This window comes from Canis lupus, chromosome 1 (genome assembly GCF_011100685.1).
Source record: "Canis lupus familiaris isolate Mischka breed German Shepherd chromosome 1, alternate assembly UU_Cfam_GSD_1.0, whole genome shotgun sequence".
NCBI classification, from domain to species: Eukaryota; Metazoa; Chordata; class Mammalia; order Carnivora; family Canidae; genus Canis; species Canis lupus.
The window spans coordinates 37,736,518-37,759,856 of NC_049222.1; the positions used below are offsets into that span (position 1 = coordinate 37,736,518).

The following is a 23,339-nucleotide window of genomic DNA, read 5'->3' on the forward strand; positions in this document are numbered from 1 at the left end:
CTGTATAGTTCAGGTCTTCAAATTGCTATAAATGTAGTTATGATATAATGTGAATAAATCTAAATAGTTAAACTAGTTCAAGCTTTTCTAAGTAGACTGAGCATGTAGGAGATAAATGAGGTTGTCTTCTTTTTATAAATCTGTTTGACTGGCCATCATATCCAGTGATAGTCGAGTGGGACTTGTTAGAGTCAGGTCATTAACCACCAGGGGGCAGATCTCCGTGGCCTTATTATGTAATCGGTTTACAACACTGAGGACTTCCTGCAGTCCTTTGGCTAACAGTTACTAAACTGAGATTTATCCCCACACTTCTGTCTCCTGCTATATTTCCTTCTATGCTCCCACTATACTGACTCTCCAAATTCTTTGAATGGCCCATACTCTTTCCTGTATATTAGATAACCTAACAGAAATCTTTTATATCAGTCCCTCCCCATCTCTTCAACTGACTAATGTCCACACGTGCTTTAGGTCTCAGAGCAGACATAACTTTCTTAGGATAGTCATGCTTAATTACTTTCTCCCTACCCACACTTATATACATACATACACACCTAAATTAAGATCCCAAGCCCCTCCTCCCCATAGTACTGGTCACTTTTCCTTCTTTACTTTTACACTGTTTGTAATTCTTGTTTAGTCTCTATTTTCCCCACAAGTCTTTAACACTAAGGGCAGAGGATAGTGTGTCTCATTCTCAATTGAATCGTGAACATAACAGAACATCTATGTAAGTGAAAAGGAGGAAGGAAGGAAGGAAGGAAGGAAGGAAGGAAGGAAGGAAGGAAGGAAAGAAGGAAGGAAGGAAGGACGAAGGAAGGAAATGGGGGGGTAGGAAAGATCTGTGCAAGATTGTAAAATCTCTATTCCAATGGATTAGGAAGGTATAGACATTCTCTGATCTGGCTAGTTAGACCACACAATGCCTTAAGGTCCCTTTAGTTCTGGATTATGTTAAGTTAGCTGTACCTTCTACAACCTTTGGTCTATTGAAAAGACAGCTCTTGTGTGGTTCACTGGGAAGATTCTGGAACAGAACTGGATCAGTTAACTCAACTAAGCAGAGGACATATTTACCCCAACTGATCTCAGGTAACAAGGAGTTAACTGTGGTCAGTCATATATATTTGGCCCAGGTCCCTGCTCTGTGAGAAGCAAGTGATAAAACACTTTCTCTGGCAGAGTTATGTTCCAGAAACTACAGGGTATGACTCTGTGGGTATAAATAAATCTACCTCTTGACCAAAACAATCTTAATACTCTCTTCAGTTTGACTCAACTTTAGGCAAGTATCTTCCTGACTATGGGCCCCTTGACTTCCCTCTTCTTAGAGCTTTTAATTCAAAAAATGTTATAAATTCTTTCTTTTTCCTTTGGAGGTCTACAATTTCACTTAGCCTTTTGCCAGTTTTACAGCAGATAAATTCCTTTTTCAGGGACCTGGACGCCATCCCTTTGAAATGTAGTCATCAAGAGTGATAGCAAACCCCTGTCTCCCAGTTTCTGTGGGAAGGTAGGAACCTAACTTAGATAAATGACAATTATTAAACATACAGGTCTAACCACACTGACCAAGCTCCCCTCAGTGTCCTCTAGCACTTGCTCACTAGCTCACATCAGCACTTAAATCTCCCCAACTTTTGTTTCAGCAGAGTGGAGTTCAGTGCCTCTGGCCTATTGGAATAATCTTGAATAAAGTCTTTTTTGCCTGTTTAACTTTATCCACTGCAGTTTTTCTTTGGCATCTGCTTGGGAAGAGATCACAGACACTCACAAGAGGTTTGGCTCTGCTCAGATGTATACTTGAATTAAATTGGAACTACATCACTCATGAGCAATATGTATGTTCTAGAAGGTGACCAAATTAAAAACTCACTGAATAAAACACCAGTTAACTTCCTTTTAGTGAGCAGGATTATTTTTATTTTGGGTAGTGGGATTGTTTTCTTTTAATGCTGTTATTTTGAAATAACACTGAGGGGGAAGCATCTGATGGCTTCTAGGCAATGCAATTTTGAACAATGTCCAGGAGCAAAATCTGTGGTTGTCATGCTTCTGAGGTAAATCAATTTCTACTCCTTAAATGTAGCTCATATAATGATCTTGGTTGCAACCTTGAAATCTTGCTGAGCTCTTATTGTGAAGCCCTGAGTGCATGGGTTTTATTTTATTCTGATTTGGACAGTAGCTGATGGGATTTGTGGCCTAAAGAACACAGAGTTTGGGAGCCAGACTGCCTGGATCCATATCCTGGATCCACTGGGACTTCAGTTAGTTGGTGAACATCTGACTGAGTAAAAGTAAATAGTACAGAATCTGATGCCTCGTAAATGCTCAATAAATATTAGTTCTTGTCATTGCTACTAACATGATCTTCATCATCACTTTCACTATTGTGAAAAACAGACAGGACTTTATGATTTCAGAATTTACTATTCTCCACCAAAAAAAAAGTCATTGATAAACCAGCAGTTCTGATTTAAAATAGACTTTCAGCCTTGCTGAATGCTTCATTTATGCATAATGCTGAGATGTATTTGTGAGACCTTTGTCTTTCTCTCTCCCCACCCCAATCCCTGAACCTTTTTTAGTGATGGATGGGCAGACAGAGATGAAGTCATTGAAGGTTATGAGGTGGAAGCCAACGGGGGAATCACAATAAAGCTGCAATCTCCGGAGGTCCGGTCATTTGATGATTATTTCTTGAAGCTGAGGCTGGACACTAATACGAGGAATCCCTGGTTTCCTGAGTTCTGGCAACATCGGTTCCAGTGCCGCCTACCAGGACATCTTCTGGAAAATCCCAACTTTAAAAGAATCTGCACAGGTAATTCACATTCACAAAATAACAACTCACTAGTTACAACTCTAGCCCCATTGCAACTTGTTGAATTAGAGTGGAAGGTGTCAAGGCTGGAGTTCCAAAGACTAAGTTACCATCTTAATTTATAGGATAGCTAGAATAAGGAGAGTGTACATATTACCCCAAGGATTCATGTTTCTATATTCTGGAAAAACTGCTTTGGTCTCTGATGGAGCAAGTTGTGAGAAGAAATAATGTAGGTCAAAGAAAAGCAAACTGAGAATTCAGGTATCTAGTATTCAGGCCAGAGGGAAGAGATTTTATTGCAAGCCTGCTTAGGAAATGTTAGCCACAGACATAAGGAAGCAGCATTGGTTTGATACCTTTTTCTTCTTTATAACTCATGTCAATATATGTCAGGAGAAGATGAGATAATATTATCCAGGGCCACACCACTAACATGGGGGTATGTAGACATACGTGGCTACAAACTCTGCACTCTCATCTGTAAATAGGAGTGACATTTCCTGGTAGGACAGATAATTCCCATGCGCTGCTCACTGAAGGCATGACAGGAAAGTACAGCACATTGTTCCAGGTCTTTCAGGGTTTGGTGAACTCCATTGGATGTCCTTTTCTGCCTTCCCAGGAACTACCGTACTTCTTAACAGACTTCTTAAATAGTAAGTTTTATTATTATCAGTACTGCATAGAGACATTGCTGTTCACTGTCCTTTTTTAGTATTGCTTAATGTGACAAAATAGAGCACATTTGGTCTACTACAGTGTCATTCCAAGCCAGTTGTCTATACTGGGTTGATAACACAGCATGATGGACAGGCATTAAAGATGGTGTCACCATTGACTGAACTGGGAAAGACTCCAGGAAAAGCAGAAAGGATCAGGAGCTAGATTTCAGATGGGTTAATTTTGAGATGTCTATTAATTAGTGATGCAGCTATAAATGTCACTTGGTCATTGTGTTTTATGAATAAAATTCAAAATACTACTTATTAAATAAGATGCCTTTTTGCAAGGATTTCCAAGAAAATATCTTGTGACCTAAGCTTTCAAAACAAATTTAGAATCCTGTAGCCATGTCGGTTTTGAAAATCATTTTGGGTTTCCAGTTGTCACAGTGCATGCCAATGTCAAGGTTAAAATCTGAACTTGGTTAACATTCATAGTAGAAAAAAAAAAAGCACATTCATGAATTGTTCTTATATTATGCTTGATTCTCAGAGCTATTTTTAAGAGCTTCTTATGTGATTACAACCTTTAATAAACATGTTTATGTTTGCATTTCATTCTGGAGTCAAGATTAGCAAATATTTTCCTTTGTTCTTAGTTCTAAGGAATACCAAAGGCTTATTTAACTTTTCTATTTGGAACTACTTCATGAACTTTATTAATCTTTTCTGCTTCAGGAATCCTAGAATTTTATCTTTTCTGTGCAGGAATCCTAGAATTTTCTCTTTATCTTCAGCAATGTTTATGTTATTTACGTGTGTATACATTCATGTAAATTTACCTTTCTCTTCAGTTTTAATGTCTGCATTTCTATGAAATTGGCTTCAGTGTTATTGAAGAATGACTAAACCTTCATTTATGTATCATTCTTAACTAGTAGAGATCCTTGAATAGCAAATAAATTTCACAGTCTTCTAATGAATATGCAGACACATTTATGAAAATTAATGTGAGGAAGTTGAACGAACCCTTCCATACTATTGATAGCTGCTCTTTCCATCACCACTTTTACCCATTGTAATTGGATCATTTTGGTGTTTTGGAAAGTTTTGATACTGCGGTTAGTTTCCACAGAAACCTTTATTGGGCTTAATCTCAGATGTCAGTATTTAAATAGAGAGTTTACATACACTAGATTGTCAGTTTAAATATTAAGAGTTCTGAGCCTAGGCTGAATAATTTGAGAATCATGTGGATAATTAAAAAGTACTTCATATAAAGTCTACATCACTGCTTAATTAGTTGGGTATATCAAGGGATTGGAGATGGTACTGACTGAAACATCAAAGCCTAACTTTTTTAAAAGAGATTTATTTATTTATTTGAAAAAGAGAAAGAGCATGAGCAAGAGGGAGGGGCAAAGAGAGGAGGAGTCTCTCCTCTGATCAGGGAGCCTCAGGCAGCAGGGCTCACTTCATCCCAGGACCTTGAGACCATTACTTGAGCTGATGGCAGATGTTAAAAAGATTGTGCCACCCAGGCACCCTTCTCTCTTTAGATCTGTTAATATTTCTTTATACATTTAGGTGCTCCTATGTTGGATACATGATATATATAACATAAAATATATATTTATAAAATATATATAATAAATATATATATTTATAAAATATATTTTTATATTGTATATTATATAAATAATATGATATATAATATAAACTATATTTTATATAAATAATTTATTATATATTTACATATTTTTTATATATTTTATTTATTTAAGAGAGAGCAAGTGAATATGGGGTGTGCGAAGAGGGAGGAAGAGAGTATCTCCAGTAGACTCTGCACTGAGTATACAGCCTTATGTAGGGCTCAATCCCATGACCCCCAAGATCATGACCTGAACTGAAGCCGAGAGCTGAATGCTCAAGTGACTGAGCCATCCAGGTCTCTCATATTTTCTTTACCCATTTATCCACTGAGAGACACTTAGGTTGCTCCCATGTCCTGGCTATTTTAAGTAGCTGCGATGAACATTAGAATGCATATATTTTTTCAAGTTAGTGTTTTTGTTTCCTCAGGATAAATACCCAGAAGTGGAATTGTTGTATCATATGAAAGTTGTATTATTAATTTCTTGGAAAAAACCTCCATACTATTTTCCAGAGTACAATGCCCCAATTTCTATTCCCACCAACAGTGTACAAGGGTCCCCTTTTTTCCACATCCTCAGCAATACTTGTATCTTGTTTTTTGAGGATAGACATTTGAACAGACATGAGGTGATATCTCATTGCAGTTTTAATTTGTATTTCCCTGATGAGTGATATTGAACATCTTTTCATGTACTTTGTTAGCCATCTATATGTTTTTTTTGGAAAAATGTCTATTCAGATCCCTTGCCCATTTTTTTTCACCATTTTTTTTCTTTTGTTATTGAGTTCTGTGAGTTCTTTATATATCTTGGGTATTAACCTCTTATCAGCTAAAACTTGTAAATATTTTCTCTTATTCAGTATATTGACTTTTCATTTTGTTGATAGTTTCCTTTGCTGTGCAAAAGCTTTTTAATTTAATGTAGTCCCTCTTATTTATTTTTGCTTTTGATTTCAAAAACCAAAAAAAACATTGCCAAGACTTTCTTTTAGGAATTTTATGGTTTCAGGTCTTATGTTCAAGTCTTTAATCCATTTCGAGTTTTTTTTTTTAATGTATAGTATAAATAAGTGGTCTAATTTTTTTCTTTTGTGTGTGGCTCTTCAACTTTCCCATACCATTTCTTGAAGGGAATATCTTCCAATGAAACTTAATAATGAGGCAAATATATTATGAAAATTAGTAACAATCTAAAAATTGTGAATGGTGGTCTCCAAGCTGGAGCAATAGTATCCATGTATGGGGAAAGCTAGATATATAAGCCTGAATAAGCCTTCTAGAATATGAGAGAGAACCTGGAGCAGAAATAGGATGACCTCTTAGTTGTAGTAATATTGGATAAATCAGTCTTGGGCCAATATACTAGCTGATACTTGACACATGAGTGAGCTTAAATGAGTTGAGTCATGTCCAACCCAAAGCAGCAAAACTTCCTACCTAGTTGGCTCCCAGATTCATGAACTAAATAAATACTTGTTGTTTTAAGCCACTAAACTTTGGGGTGAGAGAGAGAGAGAGGCAGAGACACAGGCAGAGGGAGAAGCAGGCTCCATGCACCGGGAGCCCGACGTGGGACTCCATCCCGGGTCTCCAGGATCACGCCCTGGGCCAAAGGCAGGTGCCAAACCACTGCGCCACCCAGGGATCCCCTGATTAAAATCTTAATAAAGAGTTCACCTTGATGTAAAGTGCTAGTATATGTTTAGATATTCCCAAATGGTTACATATGGGTTACTCTATATCATATATGTTGTAATGCTTCTCACCAGTAAAACAGTTTTGCATTTCATTTCTTATGCGTGTTTGCTCCTGGGAAAACTCACATAAAGTCAAGTCATAATTTCGGCAACCATAAGAACCATACATACAAAAGAAGTTACAGTCTTTTCATGATGGTAGATTAAACATACTTGGGGTATAGCCAAGTTAGTCTTTTTCCTGTATTTTTATATTTTTATTGAGGTATAATTGACATGTGGAAAACTGCATGTATTTAAAATGAACAATTTGATAAATTTTGACATGTGTGTATGCCCAGGAAGTCATCACCACAGTCAAGATAAAGACTATATCACTCCCCAAATTCCTTTGTGTCTTACTGAAAACTCTCCCCTCTCACCATTCCCCAAACCTCTTCTCTCTCCTATTCACATACAATTTTCTGTCACAATAGTTTATTTGCAGTTTCTACTCCTGTTTTTCTAAAGGATTTTCTTCATTTATTTGAGAGACAGACAGAGAAAGAGAGAGAGGAGAAAGAGGGACAAGCAAACTCTGTGCTGAGCCCAGAGCCTGACTTGGGGCTTGATCCCACAACCCTGAGATCATGACCTGAGTTGAGATCAAGAATCCTGGCTTTACCAATTGAGCCACCCAGGCACCCCCTATTCTTTAGTATGAATGAAATTGTATATTGTGCACTCTTTTCTGTCTCCATTCTTTCATTCAGCTCAGTTATGTTGAGATTCATCATTGTATTGCATGTATCAACAGTTCATTTTTTAAAATTGCTGAGTGGTATCCCATTATCTAGGCATAACACAATTTGTTTATCCATTTACCTGGTAATGGGCATTTGGGTTGTTCCCAATATTGGGTTATTACAAACCAAGCTAAGAACATCCATGTACAATCTTTGTACAGACATATGCTTTCTTTCATTTTAGGGCAAGTCTTAGCTGTGGAATGCCTGGATCTTGTGGAAGGTGTATGCTTAACTTCTTTATTTATTTTTTGGTCCTCTTCATTATGGAGATATATAATTGGGAAAACTTCATCATAAAGGAATCAAACACAAAAGATAAATGGTTTGTTAGAATTTACTAATCAGTGTGACTTTCAAACTTCTTCATGAATATTTCTGCTATATGGAGGTAATAGTTAAAGTGAACCAAGTTTTGGGTCATAATAGCTACTAAACATGATTCTTTTTTAGATGCTGTGAAATGTAGGTTACCATGTCTCTGGAAAACTTCCTCAGTGTGTTCTCTGGAGATGAATTCTCTGGTGCCTGCTTTTTGTTTTGTTTTGTTTTTTTACTAACCTCATACCCTAAGTTATAGTATATATTTGTGCTCTGATGAGTAGGGGGGCATATTAAATATGGGATAGGGGGGCATCACATAGGGATCAGCCTGCCAGTTACATTTATAATCTAGGTCCTGTCTCTAGGCCTCTGTAGTACACTTGGGTATACTTCATATCCAGGAGCTGCTTTTCAAACCTCACACCAAAGATTTGTGTGAAATAGTGTTAACATTGCTATCATAATCACCTGTGCCTATGTCAATGTCCTGTCATAATTCTATATGGCCACTCTATTTATTTACTAGTTGACCTTTCTCTGGAGATCATGACCACAAATCCTTATAGAAGTTTGATGGGCATTCATGGGTACTACATGAGACTAGTATTAAAATTCGCCAGAAATATCAATAAATTGAATACATAGGGATTTACCTCAAACAGTTCTGGTCTAATACTGTAATCAACTGAATACTGTTATCTAATCCATGTGGCTAAGTTAATAGCCCAGACCCTAAGATGATATGAAGAAGAATCTTGTCCCTTAGATTAGTGATTCTCAATTCTGGCTTGTTAAAGTCATCATGAAAGCCGTTAAAAAGGCATTCCAATTTATATTAACAGAAGTGACTTAATAAGACAAAGCAAGTTTTGTTTGGAAAAAAGAAAAAGGTATTTCATGGTACCAAGTTGGGTCTCACACCATACCAATTAAATCAGAATCTCTGAAATAAAGCCAAGCACTTACATTAAGGATAGAAAGAAATTCATACTTAAAATTTACAAGCCTTTTAGCTCTTTTTTTTTTTAATTTTTAAAATTTGTAATCATCTATCACTGTTCAAGTTGAGAGCTTGCCAAGGTTTTGGCTGTGACTGTGGCAGCTGCAATAGCTAATGAGAATTTAGTAATTTCTAATGTTGAATCGGTCTCTTCCATTTGTTTTATTTATTGGTGGGCTGTTTAAAGCATTAGCATTCCAAAATCAACAAATCATGGCTATATACTATGTTTCTCTGTGTCCAGATTGGGCAATTACTATATTAATTTTCTATTGCTGCCGTAACAAATTACCATAAAGTCAGTGCCTTAAAACAACCTAAATTTATTATTGTACAGTTCCATAGGCTGGAACTCAAACAAGGGTCTCATTGGGTGAAAATCATCAGATGTCAGCAGAAATGCATTAACTTTAGGAAGATTCTAAGGAAGAGTCTATGTCTTGCTTTCTTTCTAACTTCTAGAGACCACCCACATTCTTTGGTTAATGGCTCCCTCCCTCCTTATTCAAAGCCAGCAACAACGTTGCATCTCTCAGACCCTATTTCTATAATCACATATCTCTCTGACCAAAGCTAGGGAAGATTCTCTATTTTTTAAGGACTCTGATTAAATTAGTCCCATCCAGATAACCAAAGATAATCTTCCCATCTCAATGGAAATTGAATCACATCTGCAAAGTCATATATCCTAACTTTTTGCCATATATCCTAACTTATCCACAGTTTCCAGGCTTTAAGATGTGGGCATCTATATGGACTAACAGGTCCACCACAGTAAATGTTTAGACAGAGTGAAGGATTAGCTTCTCTAAGTCCTTTCTGATAGTAATTTCTGTAGCTCTTTTGTAGCAGAACTACATCTATTAACAGCTGCGATGAGAAAAGGATATAGCTCTTTAGGAACATATTTAAACACTCAATTTCACTGTGTTTCTATGAAACACAATCTAGACCATTGAGTACATATGCCTCTGGTTGACCAGAATGATATCTGTATGCAGGAAGACCTTCCATTTCCCTAATCCTTGTTTTTTAGTTTTCCATTGCTGGGATTGTTCTTCTACACCCCAAACACTATGCTTTTACCACAGAGAAACAAAGAACTAATTTCTTGGACACTTCAACTTTCTGTAAAGCCAAATAAAATACATAGTCTGTATGTATTCTTACAGATATTTTTTTGTCCAGCTCTTAATTTACCCAATATAAATGATTTTCATCTTTCTCCCACATATATGCATCAAGATGTCAAACATTCTCCAGGACTCTTGCTGTATCTTAGACCTAGAGCCTAACTAGAGTCTTAGTCTCTTCTCTCTTAGCAGTTGTCTTGATTTAAAAGATTTATGGGTGCCAGCTTAATTACTTCAGAGACTTTATCACAAAAATAAGAATTTTGATTTGGTCATTGCCATGAAACTGAGTTTTCATTTGTTCTTTGTAGCATAAACATCTTCTCAGTTATTTTTTAAGAGTTGGAAATGAGAGTTAATTTCATTTTTATCTCTGCATATTTAATATGCCTACCTCCTTGCCTCAGCATGCAAGTTCATCTGGTAAAATACCTGCATTCCAAGTTATTATAGGTAACAATGTTACTGAATGTTTTGCCACTGAATAATAATGGATTTATGTCCTTTTAGACCGTGGTCACAGTTCCTCACCATCTGCTTCCTGTTTTTTTTTTTTTTTTTTTTATGACAAATATATTTTTTTTATTGGTGTTCAATATACTAACATACAGAATAACACCCAGTGCCCGTCACCCATTCACTCCCACCCCCCGCCCTCCTCCCCTTCTACCACCCCTAGTTCGTTTCCCAGAGTTAGCAGTCTTTACGTTCTGTCTCCCTTTCTGATATTTCCCACACATTTCTTCTCCCTTCCCTTATTTTCCCTTTCACTATTATTTATATTCCCCAAATGAATGAGAACATATAATGTTTGTCCTTCTCCGACTGACTTACTTCACTCAGCATAATACCCTCCAGTTCCATCCACGTTGACGCAAATGGTGGGTATTTGTCATTTCTAATAGCTGAGTAATATTCCATTGTATACATAAACCACATCTTCTTTATCCATTCATCTTTCGTTGGACACCGAGGCTCTTTCCACAGTTTGGCTATCGTGGCCATTGCTGCTAGAAACATCGGGGTGCAGGTGTCCCGGCGTTTCATTGCATTTGTATCTTTGGGGTAAATCCCCAACAGTGCAATTGCTGGGTCGTAGGGCAGGTATATTTTTAACTGTTTGAGGAACCTCCACACAGTTTTCCAGAGTGGCTGCACCAGTTCACATTCCCACCAACAGTGTAAGAGGGTTTCCTTTTCTCCGCATCCTCTCCAACATTTGTTGTTTCCTGCCTTGTTAATTTTCCCCATTCTCACTGGTGTGAGGTGGTATCTCATTGTAGTTTTGATTTGTATTTCCCTGATGGCAAGTGATGCAGAGCATTTTCTCATATGCATGTTGGCCATGTCTATGTCTTCCTCTGTGAGATTTCTGTTCATGTCTTTTGCCCATTTCATGATTGGATTGTTTGTTTCTTTGGTGTTGAGTTTAATAAGTTCTTTATAGATCTTGGAAACTAGCCCTTTATCTGATATGTCATTTGCAAATATCTTCTCCCATTCTGTAGGTTGTCTTTGAGTTTTGTTGACTGTATCCTTTGCTGTGCAAAAGCTTCTTATCTTGATGAAGTCCCAATAGTTCATTTTTGCTTTTGTTTCTTTTGCCTTCGTGGATGTATCTTGCAAGAAGTTACTATGGCCGAGTTCAAAAAGGGTGTTGCCTGTGTTCTTCTCTAGGATTTTGATGGAATCTTGTCTCACATTTAGATCTTTCATCCATTTTGAGTTTATCTTTGTGTATGGTGAAAGAGAGTGGTCTAGTTTCATTCTTCTGCATGTGGATGTCCAATTTTCCCAGCACCATTTATTGAAGAGACTGTCTTTCTTCCAATGGATAGTCTTTCCTCCTTTATCGAATATTAGTTGCCCATAAAGTTCAGGGTCCACTTCTGGATTCTCTATTCTGTTCCACTGATCTATGTGTCTGTTTTTGTGCCAGTACCACACTGTCTTGATGACCACAGCTTTGTAGTACAACCTGAAATCTGGCATTGTGATGCCCCCAGATATGGTTTTCTTTTTTAAAATTCCCCTGGCTATTCGGGGTCTTTTCTGATTCCACACAAATCTTAAAATAATTTGTTCTAACTCTCTGAAGAAAGTCCATGGTATTTTGATAGGGATTGCATTAAACGTGTATATTGCCCTGGGTAACATTGACATTTTCACAATATTAATTCTGCCAATCCATGAGCATGGAATATTTTTCCATCTCTTTGTGTCTTCCTCAATTTCTTTCAGAAGTGTTCTATAGTTTTGAGGGTATAGATCCTTTACATCTTTGGTGAGGTTTATTCCTAGGTATCTTATGCTTTTGGGTGCAATTGTAAATGGGATTGACTCCTTAATTTCTCTTTCTTCAGTCTCATTGTTAGTGTATAGAAATGCCACTGACTTCTGGGCATTGATTTTGTATCCTGCCACGCTACCGAATTGCTGTATGAGTTCTAGCAATCTTGGGGTGGAGACTTTTGGGTTTTCTATGTAGAGTATCATGTCATCGGCGAAGAGGGAGAGTTTGACTTCTTCTTTGCCAATTTGAATGCCTTTAATGTCTTTTTGTTGTCTGATTGCTGAGGCTAGGACTTCCAGTACTATGTTGAACAGCAGTGATGAGAGTGGACATCCCTGTCTTGTTCCTGATCTTAGGGGAAAGGCTCCCAGTGCTTCCCCATTGAGAATGATATTTGCTGTGGGCTTTTCATAGATGGCTTTTAAGATGTCGAGGAATGTTCCCTCTATCCCTACACTCTGAAGAGTTTTGATCAGGAATGGATGCTGTATTTTGTCACATGCTTTCTCTGCATCTAATGAGAGGATCATATGGTTCTTGGTTTTTCTCTTGCTGATATGATGAATCACATTGATTGTTTTACGGGTGTTGAACCAGCCTTGTGTCCCAGGGATAAATCCTACTTGGTCATGGTGAATAATTTTCTTAATGTACTGTTGGATCCTATTGGCCAGTATCTTGTTGAGAATTTTTGCATCCATGTTCATCAGGGATATTGGTCTGTAATTCTCCTTTTTGGTGGGGTCTTTGTCTGGCTTTGGAATTAAGGTGATGCTGGCTTCATAGAACGAATTTGGAAGTACTCCATCTCTTTCTATCTTTCCAAACAGCTTTAGGAGAATAGGTATGATTTCTTCTTTAAACGTTTGATAAAATTCTCCTGGGAAGCCATCTGGCCCTGGACTCTTGTGTCTTGGGAGGTTTTTGATGACTGCTTCAATTTCCTCCCTGGTTATTGGCCTGTTCAGGTTTTCTATTTCTTCCTGTTCCAGTTTTGGTAGTTTGTGGCTTTCCAGGAATGCGTCCATTTCTTCTAGATTGCCTAATTTATTGGCGTATAGCTGTTCATAATATGTTTTTAAAATCGTTTGTATTTCCTTGGTGTTGGTAGTGATCTCTCCTTTCTCATTCATGATTTTATTAATTTGAGTCTTCTCTCTCTTCTTTTTAATAAGGCTGGCTAATGGTTTATCTATCTTATTAATTCTTTCAAAGAACCAACTCCTGGTTCTGTTGATCTGTTCCACAGTTCTTCTGGTCTCGATTTCGTTGAGTTCTGCTCGAATCTTTATTAACTCCCTTCTTCTCTTGGGTGTAGGATCTATTTGCTGTTTTTTCTCTAGCTCCTTTATGTGTAAGGTTAGCTTTTGTATTTGAGTTCTTTCCAGTTTTTGAATGGATGCTTGTATTGCGATGTATTTCCCCCTTAGGACTGCTTTTGCTGCATCCCAAAGATTTTGAACGGTTGTATCTTCATTCTCATTAGTTTCCATGAATCTTTTTAATTCTTCCTTAATTTCCTGGTTGACCCTTTTATCTTTTAGCAGGATGGTCCTTAACCTCCATGTGTTTGAGGTCCTTCCAAACTTCTTGTTGTGATTTAGTTCTAATTTCAAGGCATTATGGTCCGAGAATATGCAGGGGACAATCCCAATCTTTTGGTATCGGTTCAGACCCGATTTGTGACCCAATATGTGGTCTATTCTGGAGAAAGTTCCATGTGCGCTTGAGAAGAATGTGTATTCAGTTGAGTTTGGATGTAAAGTTCTGTAGATATCTGTGAAATCCATCTGGTCCAGTGTATCATTTAAAGCTTTCGTTTCTTTGGAGATGTTTTGCTTAGAAGACCTATCGAGTATAGAAAGAGCTAGATTGAAGTCACCAAGTATAAGTGTATTATTATCTAAGTATTTCTTCACTTTGGTTAATAATTGATTTATATATTTGGCAGCTCCCACATTCGGAGCGTATATATTGAGGATTGTTAAGTCCTCTTGTTGAATAGATCCTTTAAGTATGATATAGTGTCCCTCTTCATCTCTCACTACAGTCTTTGGGGTAAATTTTAGTTTATCTGATATAAGGATGGCTACCCCTGCTTTCTTTTGAGGACCATTCGAATGGTAAATGGTTCTCCAACCTTTTATTTTCAGGCTGTAGGTGTCCTTCTGTCTAAAATGAGTCTCTTGTAGACAGCAAATAGATGGGTCCTGCTTTTTTATCCAGTCTGAAACCCTGCGCCTTTTGATGGGGTCATTAAGCCCGTTCACATTCAGAGTTACTATTGAGAGGTATGAGTTTAGTGTCATCATGATAATCTATTCAGTCTTTGTATTTGTGGACTGTTCCACTGAACTTCTTCTTAAAGGGGAATTTTAAGAGTCCCCCTTAAAATTTCTTGCAGAGCTGGTTTGGAGGTCACATATTCTTTTAGTTGCTGCCTGTCTTGGAAGCTCTTTATCTCTCCTTCCATTTTGAATGAGAGCCTTGCTGGATAAAGTATTCTTGGTTGCATGTTCTTCTCATTTAGGACCCTGAATATATCCTGCCAGCCCTTTCTGGCCTGCCAGGTCTCTGTGGAGAGGTCTGCTGTTACCCTAATACTCCTCCCCATAAAAGTCAGGGATTTCTTGTCTCTTGCTGCTTTAAGGATCTTGTCTTTATCTTTGGAATTTGCAAGCTTCACAATTAAATGTCGAGGTGTTGAACGGTTTTTATTGATTTTAGGGGGGGATCTCTCTATTTCCTGGATCTGAATGCCTGTTTCCCTTCCCAAATTAGGAAAGTTTTCAGCTAGAATTTGTTCAAATACATATTCTGGCCCTCTGTCCCTTTCGGCGCCCTCGGGAACCCCAATTAAACGTAGGTTTTTCTTTCTCAGGCTGTCGTTTATTTCCCTTAATCTATCTTCATGGTCTTTTAATTGTTTGTCTCTTTTTTCCTCAGTTTCCCTCTTTGCTATCAACTTGTCTTCTAGGTCACTCACTCGTTCTTCCACCTCGTTAACCCTCGTCGTTAGGACTTCTAGTTTGGATTGCATCTCATTCAATTGATTTTTAATTTCTGCCTGATTAGCTCTAAATTCTGCAGTCATGAAGTCTCTTGAGTCCTTTATACTTTTTTCTAGAGCCACCAGTAGCTGTATAATAGTGCTTCTGAATTGGCTTTCTGACATTGAATTGTAATCCAGATTTTGTAACTCTGTGGGAGAGAGGACTGTTTCTGATTCTTTCTTTTGAGGTGAGGTTTTCCTTCTAGTCATTTTGCTCAGTGCAGAGTGGCCAAAAGCAAGTTGTATTGGGAAAAAGAGAAAAAGAGAGGAGAGAAAGAAGGAAAGAAAAGAGAAAGAGAAAAAAAAGGGAAGAAAAAGAAAAAAAAACGAAAAAAAAAAAAGGGAAGAAAAAGAGAAAGAAAAAGAAAGGAGAAAAAAACGGGGGTGGGGGAAGGATACAAATCAAAAAGCAAAATAAAACAAAAACAAAAACAAAAACAAACAAAAAAAGAACCACCGGGGAGTATCTTCTGATTCTGTGTACTTTAAGTCCCTTGGCTTCTCCTGGAAGTTGTCCGTCTAGCTGGTGTTCTGGGGGAGGGGCCTGTTGTGCTGATTTTCAGGTGTTAGCAGTTGGGGGAGCTGCTGTGCCCCTGCCTGGTGCAGGGCTCAGTGGGGGGTGTTTACCCCGTGAGGCCGCAGGAGGAACAGCCCCAGTGGCGGGGCAGCTCTGGAAACCTGGATTCAGCTCCGGCAGGAACTCCGTCTGCAGGGCCTGGAGGCTCCGGGCAGGGCCGCTGATCTGCTCAGCTGGGGCAGGAGCGTCCTCGCTGTCCTGGGCCCTCCCGGCCTCTGCCTGTCCCGGGGGAGGCGGGATCCTGGGCTGTGTCCCGGCGCCCTGTGCTCCGGAGCCTGCGCTTGTGGATTCGCGCTCCCGGGCCGCGCAGCCCCCTCCGCGGAGCCGCCGCCCGAGCCCCTCCGAGCTGCTCCTGGAACCGCGCAGGCCCCTCTGCACGGAGCCTCTTCCTCTGCCCGAGCCCCTATGAGCTGCTCCCGGGGCCGCGCAGCCCCCTCCGCGGAGCCGCCGCCCGAGCCCCCCGAGCTGCTCCGGGTCCCGCCGGGTCCCGCCGTGCGCGCTGCAGCCCTTAGGGAGCTCGGCGCACTCTCCTGGGCGCGCAGTTGCTGTTACTGTCCCCGGGAGCCCGAGGGCATCCCCGCCCTCCTGGTTCCTGCTCCCACTCCCCGCGAGCCCCTTTCCGCCCGGGAAGGTCGGTGCAGCTCCTGCTCCTCCGGGACGGGGCTCTCCTGTCCTGGGGACACTCGCCCCGGCCTCAGCCCGGCTCCTCGCGGGGCCCCTCCCCCTTGGAGGCCTTTGTTCCTTTATTTCTTTTTCCCCGTCTTCCTACCTTGATAGAAGCGCGAATTCTTCTCACTGTTGCATTCCAGCTGGTCTCTCTTTAAATCTCAGGCCGAATTCATAGATTTTCAGGATAATTTGAAGGTTTTCTAGGTAGTTTGGTGGAGACAGGTGATTTTGGAGACCCTACTCTTCCGCCATCTTGCTCCTCCTCTCTGCTTCCTGTTTTTATAAGCCTCATACTTAATGATTCATTGTCATTTTTTAGTGTATTTTATTTTTAAGTATGCTCAATGCCCAGCATGGAGCCCAACACAGGACTTGAACTCAAGACTCTGAGATCAAGACCTCAGCTGACACCAAGAGTCGGATGCTTAGCTAACTGAGCCACCCAGGTGCTCCTCATGGTTGTTTTATTGTTGTTACAGCATTCTCCTACTTTTAGGTATCAATTTTCCCTTTTCGTTTAGTTAGGAGAGGTGAGAATACATTGTTATAACAGATGACCCCTAACTTAATGTCTTTTAAGAAGAAAAAAATATTCCTTGTTCATGCCACATGTTCATTATGTAGTAGTTAAGAGACTACTCTATGTCTTCTTCACCATAGGACCTAGTCTGATAGACCAGCTTCTATCTGGCACATTGATAATTGTTGTAAGGAAACAGAACATGACCAATGTGATCTGGAGGCAAAGCTTCTGCTAAAAACTATATATGTCACTCAGTAACATTTCATTGATCAAAGCCAGTCCTATGGCTCAGCCAAATATCAATGGAGAGAAGATACATAATCCATCCTAAGGTATCTAATGTTTATGGGTAGTAATACAATCTATGAAAGTATGAAATCAGAATTCACACTGGGGCTATTTATTCAAGGTACATGTGCATATATGTTTTGAGTTTTTGGTTTTGAACTCACTTAAACCTTTAATTGGCAAAATTACCTTGTCAAAATGCATGGAAAATTTTTCCAAAGATAAAAAGAAATTCCCTTCTTTACCGGGGCTAAATGAATTGTAGGAAATTTTTATTAAGAATGTAAATGAAAGATTCAGAACTCCAAGGCTGAGAGACATCAGCCAAAAGGGCTTATCAACAAAAATGCCTTTCTTTTATGGTAAGATTAAATAATAATTAGGTACTACAGTACTGAGTTTTCATGCTTCTGCTAGTAAAGACTTCTTTATTTAGAGGCTTTGGAAATGGAACTTATTCCCATTTTAGGAAAGACAAAAACAAAGGGATTTATTTCTCATTGGACATAGCAAACCACTCTCTACTTAAGGTTTCCACCTTTCATGTTTAACCTACAATAATTGACACTCAAGAGCAGTTTTAGAATTTCCTTTCTCGTGTGGGACATGATAGGTCAACATTACTGCTTCAGAACACATACAGTTCTTGCAAGAAAACCCAAGTGTGCAGAAATTCCTATGGCATAGTACAAAGGTCTTTGAAGATTTTAGGCTTATTATTTCCCCCTTTTTAAGAAATTAATTTACATCATCTCCTAGGAATAAAATGTCCTCAGCCATGCTTAACTATGTTCTCTTAGTGACACTTTCACCAGTCTATATGTTCAGAAAGTAAGAAGACCTTGTCATGTAGCAAATGGCTAAGAACCCCTCATTCTCTACTCCACCCTCTCTACAGGATTGTTCAAAGGTCCCTTGCACACTATTTACAGGAATTATGCTTTTTAAAATTCCTAAAATAATATGTGAAAACTAGTATAATATTAATTTGTATTTTATTATCACTGAGGTGGAATATTTTCCCAGCTTTATAATTTTTAAAAACTTAACCTTCTGTGATTTCTTTACTGTGTTATCAGATTACCTTTTCTTGGAATTAAAATTAGTTTTGTTTTAAAAATTCTTATTATAAAACTTAGGCTTCCTCATTTTAAAACCTTTACACAATAAAAGAAATCAGTCCTGGCCTTTGAGTCCTTAAAACCATTAGTGACTTTTTCAGTTTATAGATAAGCTTAAGTCATGAGAGCACAAGTTTTAGACTCTACAGTGATTATGAACAAGTTAGGGATACGGTCACATAGATATTAGAATGGCGTTTGTTGAAAAGAAAACATATGAACAAAAGCTAAATTGTGTTTTTGAGACTATATCTATGTATCATAATTTTTTTAAAAAGTGACATGGATAAAAAAGTACAAACAAATACAAACAAAAAAGATACAAACTTTCAGTTATAAAATAAATAAATCATGAGAGTGTAATGTATAGCATGGTGACCATAGTTAATACTTTGTTAAATATTTGAAAGTTGCTAAGGCAGTAGATCTGAGTTCTCATCACACACACACAAAAATAAATAAATGAATCAGGATATAGGATGTAGGACCTGTTTAGAAGTATTCTAGTTATTTGGAACAGCCCATATAGACTAAAGATATTTTGAAAAATTGGGCATAGGCTAGAGTATTTAAAGAGTTATATATACATATCTGCATGTTTTTATGCATTAGCACCTAGCCTTTTTCCAGTAACTATTTAAGGCAATCTACAAAACTTCCAACATATGACTTTTTGTTAAATGAATGCAAAATAAATATTCTAAGAAGTTAGTTATGGTATAAAATGAGGTGCTTTATATGTAACCTTGACTGACATGAATACACTTTTTTTTTTAACAATAGTTCTAAATTTACAGAAAAACTGAGGAAAGGACAAAGATTCTATATATCCTACAATCCTGTAGTATTAACATGCTACATTAGTATGCTATATTTGTTATAATTAACAAAATAATATTGACACATTATTAACTAAAGTCCATATTTTATTTTGAATTTCTTACTTTTTATCCAATGTCCTTTTTTTCTTTTCTTTTCTTTTTTCTTATTCCAGGATGCCATCCAATAGATATGACATAGCGTTTAGTCATCATGTCTCCTGCCCCTCTTGGCTGTGACAGTTATAATATGGCTTTTTAAAACATGGAAATTTTGTAGAATAAGGGTAGAGGAAAATCAGATAAAGTCAAAGTTGTGAATAAAGACAAAATAATACCATTATTATGTTATTACCATATACCTGTTATGAGATTATGTTCTATGTCTAGAGATGGGCAACAAATATGGCTTTGAAACTCAGTGTCCAAAAGATACAAAAACACCAAAAAAAAAAAAAAAGATACAAAAACACCAATTGCTTATGATATTTCATAGAAATGGAGCTCTTCTTAGTACAGAGTCCTGGGATAACTTTCTCTTGGGGCCATAATAAAGACTCTGTAATATCCTTAATATTTTCCTTAACATTATGTTTATGGGAAATCTAAAAATGGCTTATTAAAGCCATTTCCTGTAACATCTTAAAAGTGGGCCAACGTCATGATGACTAAGTGCATTTCAGGTGTCACAGGAGGGATGGCTAGGAGGTAAATGCAGGGCAGTTATCCAAGCTCATTGGAAGATTGAGCACTTCCCCTAAATAGCTCCTCCTACACAGCTCTTCCCTAGGTTTCCAAGGAAAATCAGATAATTCAATAGAGGCAATATTGATGGTTTCAGGTTGGCCCCTCTGACCCACCTCACCCAAGTCTTTCCCCAGCTTCTTCATTGATGCAAGACAAACCAAAGACTTTAAACATGAACACTTGAAGAGAAATCTCCATGAAGGGCATTTAGAGTAGGAAGGCTAAAGGTCAGGATGGTGGAACTATGAGGACTGGATTTTGACAACAAGTGTTCCAGGCACCTTGCAGATTGAGGGATAGCTGCCTCCTCAGTCTTTCCCTGCTTCGCATTGCATTTATTCATCTTGGTCAGGGGCAGTTGCTCATAAAAGTGAATTATGTTTTCTTTGGCCACATCTGTGTACAGTATAAAGTTGCCAAATGTATGAAGCTACCTTCCCTAAGCAGTTATAATGTCCCAGAAATGAAATGAGATTTTCTGTAATCACAATTACTTACATTGTTCTCTAGATTTTAAATTTTTCTGTGGACAGTATTGCTAATTAAAGATTGCTACAATTAAAATAGAAATGTGACCTATTGTCCTTAAGCTTCCTTTTTCCCCTTAATCTTCTTTAAAATATCACATACATCCTCAACTCTTACTCTAGCCTAGTTCTGTACACTAGGCTTAGTAGATCACTATTTGATTTCTGACTTTATTCCTTGATACGCGTGACTTTGGAAAATTTTTCTAACATTTTGGGGACTCAGTTGCCTCAACCATAACTTGGGAAGTGTATACCAAAGTTAAAGGGGCAAAGATCAAAATTAAATGAAACAAATTATATGGTGCTCTTATAGAAATATTTAGATAGTATTACTGTCTGAATGATGTTATCCATTTCTCTATGTATACATAAATACAATATATTTAAAACTATCTACCTATCTACATATTATATATGATATTCACCTTATATATCATAATTCTTAAATCATTATGCCCTTTCCATGTTGTCAAAAGGTTTAGCTGATATTTCTTTCTGTTCTTTTGAATTCTCCATCTTCCCAGCTATCAGATATATTCACAAACTTCCAGGATGCTCAGCTTAGGGGAATTTTATTGCTTCTGAGAGGTTGGGAATTTTATCCCAACCTTTATTTGATTCTCTGCCTGAGAAGAAACGATCCTGTGACCGAAAGAAGCCTACTAGCTTGAACCTGAGTGGCCTTTCATCTCCAGTAAATCAGGCGAGGTCAGTGGTGTGGGGCAGACTAACCTGCCCATCTGTTGGTAAACACCACATCAGAGGACCCTCCCAACCCCAACTCACCCCATCTTGGACTATCTCTTACTTGCTCATCTTTGAATTCTCCCTGAAGAGTTTTTGTATTTCCTATAGCAGTTATCAAACTTCCCTCTAAACCACAGTTTCCTTAAAAGTTGTAAATGCAGGATAAACTTTTACATTCTCTCCTTCACCAAGCACAGTCACAAGGGGAATATGTAATACACTGAGTTGAATGAATGCATGAGGGACAAGAATAGGCATCACTCAGAGATTCCCTGGCCCAAATATTTTACTGCCTCAAAGCTCCTATTACCTATTTTCCAACAAGAGCTTTCTTGGGTGGACACATGTGACTACCTTGAATGCTGCCACACATTCCATAGTGGAAGACAGAGTCTTAAGGAATGAACTCACATTTTGTGGAGGACTGGGGCCCAGAGCAGTCACAGTTCTGTGATATCTTTTTTCTTGACCGAGATAGGATGTTGTAGAGAGAGGGCATCATGAAGGCAATGATAAGAGTTTGGGTACCTCAGAGGGAGTGATCAGATGTATATAGATACAGGGAGAGGCACCAAAAGTAAATATTCTCAAACTTTTCAACATTACTTTAAATGATTTCCCTACAAGTTATTTCTCAAAATTTCTAAGTGTTCATCCTGACCAACATACCATGTCTATGTTGAGCATATTTTTTGCTAGCTTCAGGGGTAAAAAGGGTGCAAAACTATATAAGCTACAAAGCTGGTTTACCAAATTGTGCAGCAGGAACTTTCTTGAATGAAGGAATGGGTGTGTGGCCATGACTAAGCAACTGAGAAATGCTCTGCCTCTCTTTAAATCCACTGGTTGGGAAGGAAAATTTTGAAGATTCGTAGTGCATTTTTTTTAAGACTTTGTTTCTTTATTCATGAGAGACACACACACACACAGAGAGAGAGAGAGAGAGAGAGAGAGGCAGAGACACAGACAGAGGGAGAAGCAGGCTCCTTGCAGGGAGCCCAACATGGGACTCCATCCCTGGTCTCCAGGATCAGGCCCTGGGCTGAAGGAGGCACTAAACCACTGAGCCACCTGGGCTGGCCAGTGCTTTGGTTTCTATTTCTCCTGTGGAAAGAAACTTTTTTGATTGTCTTAGATGTAATAATTTTATTTAGTTTAGGAAATAAGAGACAGAACTTTCCAGAGAGAATCTTTGTCTTTTTGTTTTGTTTTTTGATGATTTTTTTTCTTTTTTTTTCTTAATTCAGATTTCTTTTTTTGAGCAGTTTTAGATTCACAGCAAAATTGAGAGGAAGGTACATAGATTTCTCCATATACTTCCTGTCTCCACATGCATTACCTGCCCCATTATCAACATCCTCTGCCACAGGGGTAACATTTTTTTAAAAATTGATGAACTTATACTGACCTATCATTATCACTCAAAGTTCATAATTTACATTAGGACCCACTCTTGTGTTGTACATTATATGAGTTCAGACATGTAATGACACATATCCACCATTATAGAATCCTCCGGAGTATTTTCACAGCCCTCAAAATCTTCTGTGCTCTGACTATTCATTAGTTCACACTCCCCTCAGCCCCTGACAACCACTGATCTTTTTACTGTTTCCATTGGAATATAGCTGATATTCCCATCATCTTATCAAATTTGTTTTCACTTGTCTTTTTTTACATTATAAACTTTATATCATGCATAACCAACCCTTACATGCTATAGCTATGTTGTTGTTTTCCTAAAATTTTAATTTTATCTTGGATTAAAAACAATCTTTTTTCTTTTTATTTATTTGCCTCTCTTACCCATATCTAAATGCTACATTGTTAGCCCGATGTTATTCCCACTCTACTAATTATTTTATTTTATGATGCCGCTTTAT

At 38.1% G+C, this 23,339-nt stretch overlaps 1 protein-coding gene across 5 annotated transcripts in view; it reads left to right on the plus strand.

Annotated features, from left to right (window-relative positions):
* GRM1 (glutamate metabotropic receptor 1) overlaps window positions 1–23,339 on the plus strand; it is a 398,087-nt gene that overhangs the window by 288,336 nt on the left and 86,412 nt on the right. For all 5 annotated transcript variants that reach the window (XM_038526271.1, XM_038526276.1, XM_038526273.1 and 2 more), the window contains exon 4: window positions 2,595–2,830. In XM_038526271.1, coding sequence (XP_038382199.1) covers window positions 2,595–2,830 — 236 coding nt within the window. The remainder of the gene's footprint in view (window positions 1–2,594; window positions 2,831–23,339) is intronic.